General features: G+C 43.5%; 1 protein-coding gene across 2 annotated transcripts in view; it reads left to right on the top strand.

The window, feature by feature from the left end:
* Positions 1 to 11633, top strand: part of SLC47A2 (solute carrier family 47 (multidrug and toxin extrusion), member 2) — a 29417-nt gene that overhangs the window by 10332 nt on the left and 7452 nt on the right. The window contains exons 11-14 of one of the 2 annotated variants that reach the window (XM_011958292.1): positions 226 to 267; positions 743 to 851; positions 1742 to 1817; positions 2233 to 2302. In XM_011958292.1, the coding sequence (XP_011813682.1) occupies positions 226 to 267; positions 743 to 851; positions 1742 to 1817; positions 2233 to 2302 (297 nt within the window). The remainder of the gene's footprint in view (positions 1 to 225; positions 268 to 742; positions 852 to 1741; positions 1818 to 2232; positions 2303 to 11633) is intronic. The other variant, XM_011958293.1, reaches the window with a different exon arrangement.

The following is an 11633-nucleotide window of genomic DNA, read 5'->3' as shown; positions in this document are numbered from 1 at the left end:
AACCCGGGAGGCGGAGGTTGCAGTGAGCCGAGATTGAGCCCCTGCACTCCAGCCTGGGCAACAGAGTGAGACTCTGTCTCAAAAAAAAAAAAAAAAAGCACATTCCCTTGAGCAGTGGCCCACATTCCTGCACCCTGCAGTCGGCCAGAGGTGGGTGACAGCATCCCCACCAGGGCCATGGGCTCTCCTCCACCGCAGCCCCCACCTCCCCTCTACTCCCCACAGAGACACAGCCATCATCTTGCTTACACAGCCCATGTCACTCCGGTACGCATCTGCATGTTATCCTTGACCCCAGCTTTAAGCAAAGGAGTCACAAAAATCTACATTACAAAACCAATTTAGAGATTCTTATTTTTACAAATGGTTTCTGCTGAAATCTCTTTTTTCTTACAGGGAGCTTTTCCGGGACTAACACCACAGTCGCCTCTTTAAAATCTGTTTACTCATTTGCTTTTGACAACACAGTGATTTTGGTTGCAAGGCCCGCCTGCCTGTGCTGCCTCTGATGGCGCAGGTGGTGGTGGGACTGGCTGGCTCCTGCGGGGGTACCCCCACCCTTCTCCCAGCCCCAGCTCTCCCTGCCTCATTGTCAGCAGCAAGAATGTGACAAACCTCTTATGCTGCATGCCTGAGATCTGCCCTGCCTTCCCGCTCCCGTCCCTCTTGGCCCAGGCTGGCTCAGGACTCCAGGGGTTGGAGGTTGGGCCCACTGACAGTGCTTTCTTATCTTTGATCCCAGATTCCCTTGGGGCTCAGCATCGGGGTCTGTGTCCGAGTGGGGATGGCTCTGGGGGCTGCAGACACTGTGCAGGCCAAGCGCTCGGCCATCTCGGGCGTGCTCTGCATAGGTAGGTGGAATCCTCTCCTGGTAGGCCTTTGAACATTGGCCTGAGTCACCAGCCTGGGTCAGAGGAAGGCTGGCATGGTAGAGGCAGGGCTGGCCTTGGGAGCTGCCAGGTTTATCTTCCAAGCCTGCTGGACCTGCCATCTGACCCAGGCCAGCCTCTGCTGCTAAGCTGACAGCTGCCTCCCTCTGAGCAGCAAGCGATCCTCCCACCACCTTCTCCCCATCCCCACTCACTCCTTCCCTGCTGCTGTGATTCTGGGACTCTTCTGGAGACAGCTGGCTTCTACCACTTACCTTAGAGAAAAGCCTGACTCTTTGAAGGCCCTTCCTGCCCAGCACTCTCCTTCCAGCTGTCCAGAGTCTTCTGCAAGCCTGGCCCTCCCAGCACCCCCATGAGCCCAGCAGCTGCCAACCCACTCTTGAGAAGGAGCCACTCGTGTCTTCTGACATCGTGGCTGTGCTTTCTGAGACTGGAAGGCTCAGACGGGCTTCCCTGTAATGGTTCTCAGGCTGTAGCCTGCGCCGGAATCCCCGAGAGGGCTGGTCACAGATTGCTGGGCCTCACCAGCAGGCTTTGATTCAGTAGGTCAGAGGCAGGGTCTCAGAATCTGTTTCTAGCAAGTTCCCAGGTAATGTTGCTGCTGGATCAGTGTGCGGCCCACTCTGAGAACCACTGGAGTCGAAGCATTTTCTACTCTGCCCTTCCTACAAGACTGTCTAGCCCAAATGAACGCCTCGGATGCAGGGGACATCAGGGCCCGTGACAAAAGGCACCTGGTTGCAGAGGGCTGGGCTGACTTGCACTGACGGAGGGGCCAGCCCTTTGCTGATCTGAGCAGGGGTGCTCCCTGGCTCAGGGTCTGTCATTGCTGCACCTTTTGTCTCTTCCAGTTGGCATTTCCGTGGTCCTGGGCACCGTCATAAGCATCTTGAAAAATCAACTGGGGCGTATTTTTACCAGTGATGAGTAGGTAATCAGTTTTCTATGCTGACTTTTGGAAAATGTCAAAGTGGTTTCCAGCCTGTCCTCAGATTTTTCACAGGCCTGGCTCAGTGTTCGGCCCAAAGGAAGCAGGAAGAGCCCAGGCTTGGCTCTCACTGAGAGGAAGCCAACCATTCTGTCCACCCGAGGCCTTTAGTGCCTGTCCATAGACAAGAGGCTAATTGAAGGGCAGTCCAAAACTGTGGGAGCTCTACTGAAGGTTTGGGTGTGACCCACAGCCACAGAAAACTCTGGGCTAGCAGTGCCAGTTACATTTGTGTGGGGGATCTACCTCTATTCCAAAGCTTTTTCTTGTGGGGGTGGGGTGCGGAATAGAAGGGATATAAACGGGTCTCAAAGGATACGTCTATGTCTTAATGCTTTCTCATTTCTTCTGCAGAGATGTCATTGCCCTGGTGAGCCAGGTCTTGCCGGTTTATAGCGTCTTTCATGTGTTTGAGGCCGTCTGTGTAAGTACCACTTTGATCTAAAGCCTGACTCCCCGCCACATGATTTATGTACTCGTGCCCTCCTCAAGACCTCGCAGGGCTGTGAGGATGAACTTGTTAATACACGTGAAGGGCTAACTGTATAGTACGTGCCCAAAGTATTTGCTGATAATAGTTCCATTCTTATTTCAAACAATGACTTCCCTCTTCTTCTGCAATTTACACAGCTCAAAAGTGAATGCAGGTTAGCAAAGAACTGAAAAATTGCAGCAGTGTAAAGCCACAAATCTTTTTCTTCCCGATTCCTCATAAGCAGGGACCATGACATTGACCGATGCCCCAGGCTGGCCAGGAGCTGAATGGCAACCATATCCTGTTGCCAGCACAGAGGGACATTTCTACAAGAGAACGAGCCCACCCAGAACACAGACGGACCTGGACTTTCTGCTTCTTCGATCACTAAAGGACAGGTGTCATTTAACACAGATTTGTATTATGTGATTTTTCTTTTTTTTTTTTTTTGAGACAAGGTCTCGCTTTGTCGCCCAGGCTGGAGTGCAGTGGTGCGATCATGGCTCACTGCAGCCTCAACCACCTGGGCTCAAGTGAGCCTCTCGCCTCAGCCTCTTAAGTAGCTGGGACTACAAGTGCATGCCACCACATCCAGCTAATGTTTTAATTTTTGTATTTTTTGTAGAGACAGGGTCACACTATGGTAGATGGAGTCCTCTCCTGGTGGGCCTTCCAACGTTGGCCTGAATCACCAGACTGGGCCAGAGGAAGGCTGGCACAGTGGAGGCAGGGCTGGCCTCGGTAGCTGCCAGGTTTATCTTCCAAGCCCTGGCTGGTCTCTAACTCCTGGGCTCAAGTCATCCTTCCGTATCAGCCTCCCAAAGTGCTGGGATTATAGGCATGAACTACAGTACCCAGCTATGATTTTTTTTTTTTTTTTTTTTTTGAGACGGAGTCTTGCTCTGTCGCTCAGGCTGGAGTGCAGTGGCTGGATCTCAGCTCACTGCAAGCTCTGCCTCCCGGGTTTACGCCATTCTCCTGCCTCAGCCTCCCGAGTAGCTGGGATTACAGGCGCCCGCCACCTCGCCCGGCTAGTTTTTTGTATTTTTTAGTAGAGACGGGGTTTCACCAGGTTAGCCAGGATGGTCTCGATCTCCTAACCTCGTGATCCGCCCATCTCGGCCTCCCAAAATGCTGGGATTACAGGCTTGAGCCACCGCGCCCGGCCCCAGCTATGATTTTTTAAAAACAAGAGAAAACAACAAAACCCAAAACACCAAACTCTTGCTTAATAAGCAGAATTTGAACTCACAGCTCTCCGACTTTGCATCTGGAGTTCTGTGAATTCTTCAGGAACACACCCCTTGCATACATCCCCATAGCTCTGCAGAAGGATATGCCCTTAATTAGCAACACGGAACACTGGCACACTCCAGCTCTTTCCCCATCTGGGGAAAAACACTCGCATAATAATTACCAACTCATTGCAAATCTACTGAAATAAATCATATTTATGGAGGATTTTTCCAAAGGCTTCTGTGCACTCCATCCAGTTCACTAACTATTGTAGGATTTATTTTTGAATACAGCTGGGCATTCAGAAAGCTACAAGCTTGGGTCACATGTGCTTAGCCTCAGCAGAAATGCCTTCTCTGGGCTGTGTTCTGGCATCATATTTGTGGCCTTTATCAAGGAACATTAAACGAAACTACTTTATGGAGCCCATTATTCCTTTTGTCATAGGATACTTTTTTTTTTTTTTGAGACAGAGTCTCATTCTGTCTCCCAGGCTGGAGTGCAGTGGTGTGATCTTGGTTCACTGCAACCTCCACCTCCTGGGTTCAAGTTATTCTCATGCCTCAGCCTCCCGAGTAGTGGGATTACAGGCATGCACCCTCACGCCCGGCTAATTTTTGTATTTTAGTAGAGACGGGGTTTCACCATGTTGGTCAGGCTGGTCTCAAACTCCCGACCTCCAATGATCTGCCCACCTCGGCATCCCAAAGTGGTGGGATTACAGGCATGTAATCCACTGTGCCCAACTCTCCAGTACAATGTTGAATCGAAGTGTAAAGAGCATACATCTGTGCCTTGATTCCACTATTAAGGGGAAAGTATTCAAAGTATTCAGTCTTTCTGTGTTAAATGTTATCTGTAGGATTTTCCTAAATGCCCTTTTTCAGGTTGAGAAAGATCCCTTCTATTCCTAGCTTGTTGAGACATCTCATGATTGGGTGCTAGATTTTGTGGAATGCTTTTTCTGCTTCTATTGAAATAATCATGTAGTTTTGTTCTTTATTAATATGGTGTTTTGCATTAATTGTTCTTTATTACTATGGTGTTTTGCATTAATTGATTTTCAGGTGTTATACATTGCATTTCTGGGATAAACCTCCCTCTTTTTTTTTTTTTTTTTTGAGATGGAGTCTCACTCTGTCGCCAGACTGGAGTGCACTGACGCAATCTCGGCTCACTGCAATCTCTGCCTCCTGGGTTCAAGCAATTCTCCTGCCTCGTCCTCCTGAGTAGCTGGGATTACAGGCGCGCACCACCACGCCTGGCTAATTTTTGTATTTTTAGTAGAGGCGGGGTTTCACCATGTTGGCCAGGATGGTCTCAATTTCCTGACCTCGTGATCCGCCTGCCTCAGCCTCCCAAATTGCTGGGATTAGAGGCGTGAGCCACTGCTCCCAGCCCAGATAAACCTCTCTTGATCATGGTGTATATATTTTCTGTATATTACTAAATTTGGTTTGCTAATATTTTGTTAAAAATTCTGAGTCTGTGTTCATGAGGAATACTCGTAATGTTTATTTTTTCCTTGTTATCTTGATCTGGCTTTTGTATAAGGGTAACATTGACTTTACAGAATGAGTTTGCAAGTATTCTCTCCTCTGGTACTTTCTAAAAGAGTTTGTGAAGAATTGGCATTATTTCTCATTTAAATATTGAATACAATTCATTGGTAAAGTAATGCTGGCTTGGGCTTTTGTCAGAAGAGTTTAAATTATAAATTCAATCTATTTACTTGGTATAGGTCTATTTAGATTTTCCATTTCTTGTTATGTTAGTTTTAGTAATTTGTGCCTTTCTAGGAATTTATTCACTTGACCTTAATTGTCTAATTTTTTGCATGAAGTTGCTCTTCATATTTCCTTTAATTTTCTTCTTTATGGTCAGCAGTGATGCTCTCATTTTCATTTCTGATTTTGGTAATCTATGTCTAATGCTCTTTATATTTTGCTTTTATTTTACCAAGCTCAGATCCTTGGTAAGTGCGGGTCAATATTATGGATCTTTTCTTTTTCTGGTTTTTTTTTTTTTTTTTTTTTTTTGAGACGGAGTCCCACTCCGTTGCCCAGGCTAGAGTGCAGTGGCACAATCTCAGTTCACTGCAACCTCTGCCTCCTGGGTTCAAGTGATTCTCCTGCGTCAGCCCCGAGTAGCTGGGACTATAGGCACCTGCCACCATGCCCAGCTAATTTTTATATTCGTGGTAGAGACGGTGTTTCACCATGTTGGCCAGGCTGGTCTCGAACTCCTGACCTTATGATCTGCCCGCCTGGGCCTCTCAAAGTGCTGGGATTACAGGCGTAAGCCACCGTGCCCGGCCAATTTTATCGATCTTGAGAAAGAACTAACTTTTGTTTTTATTAATTTTCTCTGGTTATTTCTTTATCTTAATAGTGCATATTAGATGTATATATTTATGGGATACATGAGATATTTTGATAAGGCATGCAATGCCTAATAATCAGGATAAATGGGGTTTTCATTACCTCAAGCATTAATCATTTATGTTATAATCAATCCAATTATACTTTTATTTTAAAATGTATAATAAATTATTGTTGCCTATAATTACCCTGTTGTGCTGTCAAATACTAGATCTTATTCATTCTATCTAACTATATATTTGCACCCATTAGCCATCCCCATTCCCTCTCCCACTATCCACCCCAGCCTCCAGTAACCATCATTCTATTCACTATCTCCATGAGTTCAATTGTTTTAATTTATGTCTCCTACAAATGAGTGAGAACGTACAAAGTCTGGCTTTTTGTGCCTGGCTTATTTCACCTAACATAATTACCTCCAGGTCCATGCATGTTGTTGCAAATGACAGGATCCCATTCCTTTCTATGGCTGAATAGTACTCCATTGTATATATGTGCCACATTTTCTTCATTCATCTGTTCATGGATACTTAGGTTGCTTCCAAATCTTGGCTATTGTGAATAGTGCAATAAAATAGGAGTCCAGGTATCTCTTCGCTACACTAATTTCCTTTCTTTTGAGTATCTACCTAGCAGTAGGATTGCTGGATCACGTGGTAGTTCTTAGTTTTGTGAGCAACTTCCATACTGTTCTCCACAGTGGCTGTACTAATTTACATTCCCACAAACAATGTACAAGGGTTCCTTTTTTTTTTTTGAGATGGAGTTTTGTTCTTGTCACCCAGGCTGGAGTACAATGGCACGATCTCGGCTCACTGCAACCTCCGCCTCCCAGGTTCAAGTGAGTCTCCTGCCTCAGCCTTCCCAAGTAGCTGGGATTATAGGCATGCGCTACCACGCCCGGCTAATTTTGTATTTTTTTTAGTAGAGACGGGGTTTCTCCATGTTGGTCAGGCTCGTCTCCAACTCCTGACCTCAGGTGATCTGCCCACCTGGGCCTCCCAAAGTGCTGGGATTACAGGCGTGAGCCACCGCGCCCGACCAATGGGTTCCCATTTCTTCATGTCCTCCCTAGCATCCATTATTGCCTGCCTTTTGAATAGAAGCCATTTTAACCGGGGTGAGATGCTATCTCATTGTAGTTTTGATGCGCATTTCTCTCATGATCAGTGATGTTGGGCACATTTTCATATATCTGTTTGCCATTTGCATGTCTTATACATTTTGGGATTATTTTTTCTATTTCTGTCCATTTTTAAATTGGATTAGATTTTTTTCTATAGCGTTGTTTGAGCTCCTTACATATTCTGGCTATTAATCTCTCATCAGATTGATAGTATGAAAAAATATCTTCTCCCATTCTGTGGGTTGTCTCTTCACTTTGTTGATTGTTTCCTTTGCTGTACAGAAGCTTTCTAACTTGATGTGATCTCATTTGTCCATTTTTGCCTTGGCTGCCTGTGCTTTGAGGGTATTATTCAAGAAATCTCTGCCCAGATCAATTTCCTGGAGAGTTTTCCCAAAGTTGTTCTTCTAGTAGTTTCATGGTTTGAGGTCTTCAAGTCTGTAGTCCATTTTGAATTGATTTTTGTATATGGTGAGAGATAGGGGTCTAGCTTCATTCTTCCACATATGAATATCCAGTTTTCCTGGCACCATTTATTGAAGAGAATGTCCTTTCCCCCATGTATGCTCTTGGCACTTTTGTCAAAAATGAGTTCACTGTAGATGCATGGATTTACTTCTGGGTTCTCTATTTCATTCCATTAGTCTCTCTGTTTTTATGCTAGTACTATGCTGTTTTGCTTACTATAGCTCTGTAGTATAAATTGAAGTTAGGTAATGTGATTCCTCCATTATTATTATTATTTTTTTTTGAGATGGAGTCTTGCTCTGTCACCCAGGCTGGAGTGCAGTGGTGTGATTTCGGCTCACTGCAAGCTCCGCCTCCCAGGCTCACGCCATTCTCCTGCCTCAGCCTCCTGAGTATCTGGGACTACAGGCGCCCGGCACCACAGGCCGCCAGGCGCCTGGCTATTTTTATTTTTTATTTTTTTAGTAGAGACAGGGTTTCACCCTGTTAGCCAGGATGGTCTCGATCTCCTGACTTCGTTATCCGCCCGCCTTGGCCTCCCAAAGTGCTGGGATTACAGGTGTGACAGTTTTGTTCCTTCTGCTCAGGATGGCTTTAACTATTCGGGGTCTTTTGTGGTTCCATGTACATTTTAGGATTATTTTTTCTATTTCTGTGAGGAATGTCATTGGTATCTTAATACGGACTACATTGAATCTGTAGAATGCTTTGGGTAGTATGAACATTTTAACAATATTAATTATTCCAATCCATGAACATAGAATATCCATTTTTTGTGTGTTCTCTTCAATTTATTGCATCAATGTTTCATAGTTTTCATTGCAGGGATTATTCATTTTTCTTTTTTTTTTTTTTGAGACAAGGTCTCACTCTGTCACTCAGGCTGGAGTGCAGTGCCATGATCATGGCTTACTGCAGCCTTGACCTCCTGGGCTCAAGTGATCCTCTCACTTCAGCCTCCCAAGTAGCTGGGACTATGGATGCATGCCACCACACCCAGCTAATTTTTGTATATTTTGTAGCGACAGGGTTTTGCCATATTGCCCAGGCTGGTCTTGAACTCCTAACCTCAAAAGATCCACTCACCTTGGACTCCCAAAGTGCTAGGATTACAGGCATAAGCTGCCACTGTGCCTGGCCATCTTTCATTTCTTTGGTTAAGTTTGTTCCTCAGTGTTTTACTTGTAGCTATTGTAAATGAGAATACTTTCTTGATTTTTCAGATCGTTCACTGTTGGCATATAGAAATGCCACTTATTTTTGTATGTTGATTTGGTATACTATAACTATTGGACTTACCAGTTCTAATAGTTGTTTGGTGGAGGTCTTTAGGTTTTTCCAAATATAAGATCCTATCATCTGGGCCAGACATGGTAGCTCACAACTGTAATCCCAGCATTTTGGGAGACTGAGGCAAGAGGACTGCTTGAGGCCAGGAGTTTGAGACCAGCCTGGGCAAAACAGTGAGACCTTGTCTCTCCAAAAAGATTTTTAAGTTAGCCAGGAATGGTGGTACATCTCTATTAAAATAAAAAAGTAACCGGGTGTGGTGGTACATGCCTGTAGTCCTAACTACTTGAGAGGCTAAGGTGGGAGGATTGCTTGAGCTCAAGAGGTCAAGGCTGCTACAGTGAGCTGTGAATGCACCACTACACTCCAGCCTGGATGACACAGCGAGACCCTGTCTCTTAAATAAATAAATAAAAAGATGATATCACCAGCTGGGCACAGTGACTCATGCCTATAATCCCAACATTTTGGGAGGCCGAGGTGGGCAGATCATTTGAAGTCAGGAGTTCAAGACTAGCCTGGCCAACATGGTGAAACCCCGTTTCTACTAAAAAGATACAAAAATTAGCTGGGCTTTGTGGTGCAGGCCTGCGATCCCAGCTACTTGGGAGGCTGAGACAGAGAAGTGCCTGAATCCTCCAGGATGGGCAACAGAGTTACTCTGTAAGACTCTCTTAAAAAAAAAAAAAAAAAGATGATATCACCTGCAAACAAGGATAATTGGATTTCCTTTTCAATCTGGATGCACTTTATTTCTCTTGTCTGCAGACTTCCAGTACTATTTTGAATAATAGTGGTGAAAGTGAGTATCCTTGTCCTGTTCCAGATCTTAGGAGGAAAGGTTTCCAATTTTCCCGTTTGGCATGATACTAGCTGTGGGTCTGTTGTATAAGGCGTTTATTGTGTTAATGTTCCTCCTATACCCAGTTTTTTTGAGGGTTTTTTTTTTATCATGAAGGGATATTGAATTTCATCAAATGCTTTTCAGCATCAATTGAAATGATCATATGGTTTTTGTCCTTCATTGTCTTGTTATGATGTATCATATTGATTGGTTTGCATATGATGAACCATCCTTACATCCAAGAGATAAATCCCACTTGGTCATGATGAATTCGGTACGCTAGTATTTTTGTTGAGGATTTTTGTATCAATGTTTATCAGGGATACTGGTCTGTAGTTTTCTTTTTTTGATGTGTTTTTGTCTGGTTTTGGTATGAATATTGTCCTCATTATAGAATGAGTTTGGAAATAGTCCTCCCTCCTGTATTTGAATAGGACTAGTATTGGTCCTATGTTTAGTAAAATTCGGCAGTGATGTCATTGGGTCCTGGGCTTTTTTTTGCTAGGAGACTTACTATCACACTTGATCTTAGCCAAAAGGCCGAGAAACGATAGGAGACTTATTATTGCAGCTTCAATCTCATTGTTTGTCATTGGTCTGCTCGGGTTTCAGATTTGTTCATGGTAGCATTTTGGTAGGCTGTATGTGTTTAGGAATTTATCCATTTCTTCCGGGTTTTCCAATTTATTGGTATATAGTTGCTCATAGTAGTCTTTAATGATCCTTTGCATTTCTTGGTATTAGTTATGTCTCCTTTTTCCCTTCTATTTATTTTTTATCTTTTCTCTTTTTTTCCTTTGGCTAAAGGTTTGCCTGTTTTATTTTTTCAAAAAAACAACTTTTCATTTCATTGATCTTTTGTACTTTTTTTTATCTGTTTGTTTCAATTTAACTTATTTCTGCTCTGACCTTTATTCTTTCTTTTCTTCTAATAATTTTGGGTTTGCTTTGCTCTTGCTTTTCTAGTTCTTTAAGATGTATCATTAGGTTATTTGATGTTTTTCCACTTTTTGATGTAGGTGCTTATTCCTATAAACTCTCTTAGTACTGCTTTCATTGTATCACATAGATTTTGATATGTTGTTTCCATTATGATTTGTTTCAAGAAATTTTAAAAATTTCCTTAATTTCTTTATTGACCCACTGATCATTCAGGAACATATTAATTTCCATGTGTTTGTATAGTTTCCAAAGTTCCTCATTACTGATTTCTAGTTTTATTTCACTGTGGTCAGAGAAAACACCTGATATGATTTCAATTTTTTCTGAAATTTTTAAGACTTGTTTTGTGACTCAGATATGGTCTGCCCTTGAGAATGATCCATATGCTGAGAAGAATGTGTATCTGCAGCAGCTGAATGAAATCTTTTGTAAATATCTATTAGGTCTATTTGGTCTATAGGGCAGATTAGGTCCAATGTTTCTTTGTTGATTTTCTGTCTGGATGATCTGTCCAGTGCTGCAAGTGGGATGTTGAAATCTCTAGCTATTATTGTATTGAAATATATATCTCTCTTTAGTTCTAATAACGTCTGCTTTATATATCTGGGTGCTCCAGTGTTGGGTACATATATATTTATAAATGCTATATTCTCTTGCTGAATTGACCCCTTTATCATTATACAATGACCTTGTCCCTTTTTATAGTTTTTGTCTTGAAATCTATTTTGTCTAAGTATAAGCTACTCCTGATCACTTCTGGTTTCAATTTGTATGCAGTATCTTTTTCCATCTCTTTATTTTCAGTCCATGTGTGTCTTTGGAGGTGAAGTGTGCTTCTTGTAGGCAACAGATCATTGGGTTTTGTTTTTTTTTTGTTGTTTTTTTTTTGAGACGGAGTCTTGCTCTGCTGCCCGAGCTGGAGTGCAGTGGCCGGATCTCAGCTCACTGCAAGCTCCGCCTCCCGGGTTTACGCCATTCTCCTGCCTCAGCCTC

Source organism: Colobus angolensis, unplaced genomic scaffold (assembly GCF_000951035.1).
Source record: "Colobus angolensis palliatus isolate OR3802 unplaced genomic scaffold, Cang.pa_1.0 Scaffold466, whole genome shotgun sequence".
Taxonomy (NCBI): Eukaryota; Metazoa; Chordata; class Mammalia; order Primates; family Cercopithecidae; genus Colobus; species Colobus angolensis.
The sequence above is the reverse complement of the archived record's forward strand: the minus strand, read 5'-3'. Positions and strand labels throughout refer to the sequence as shown.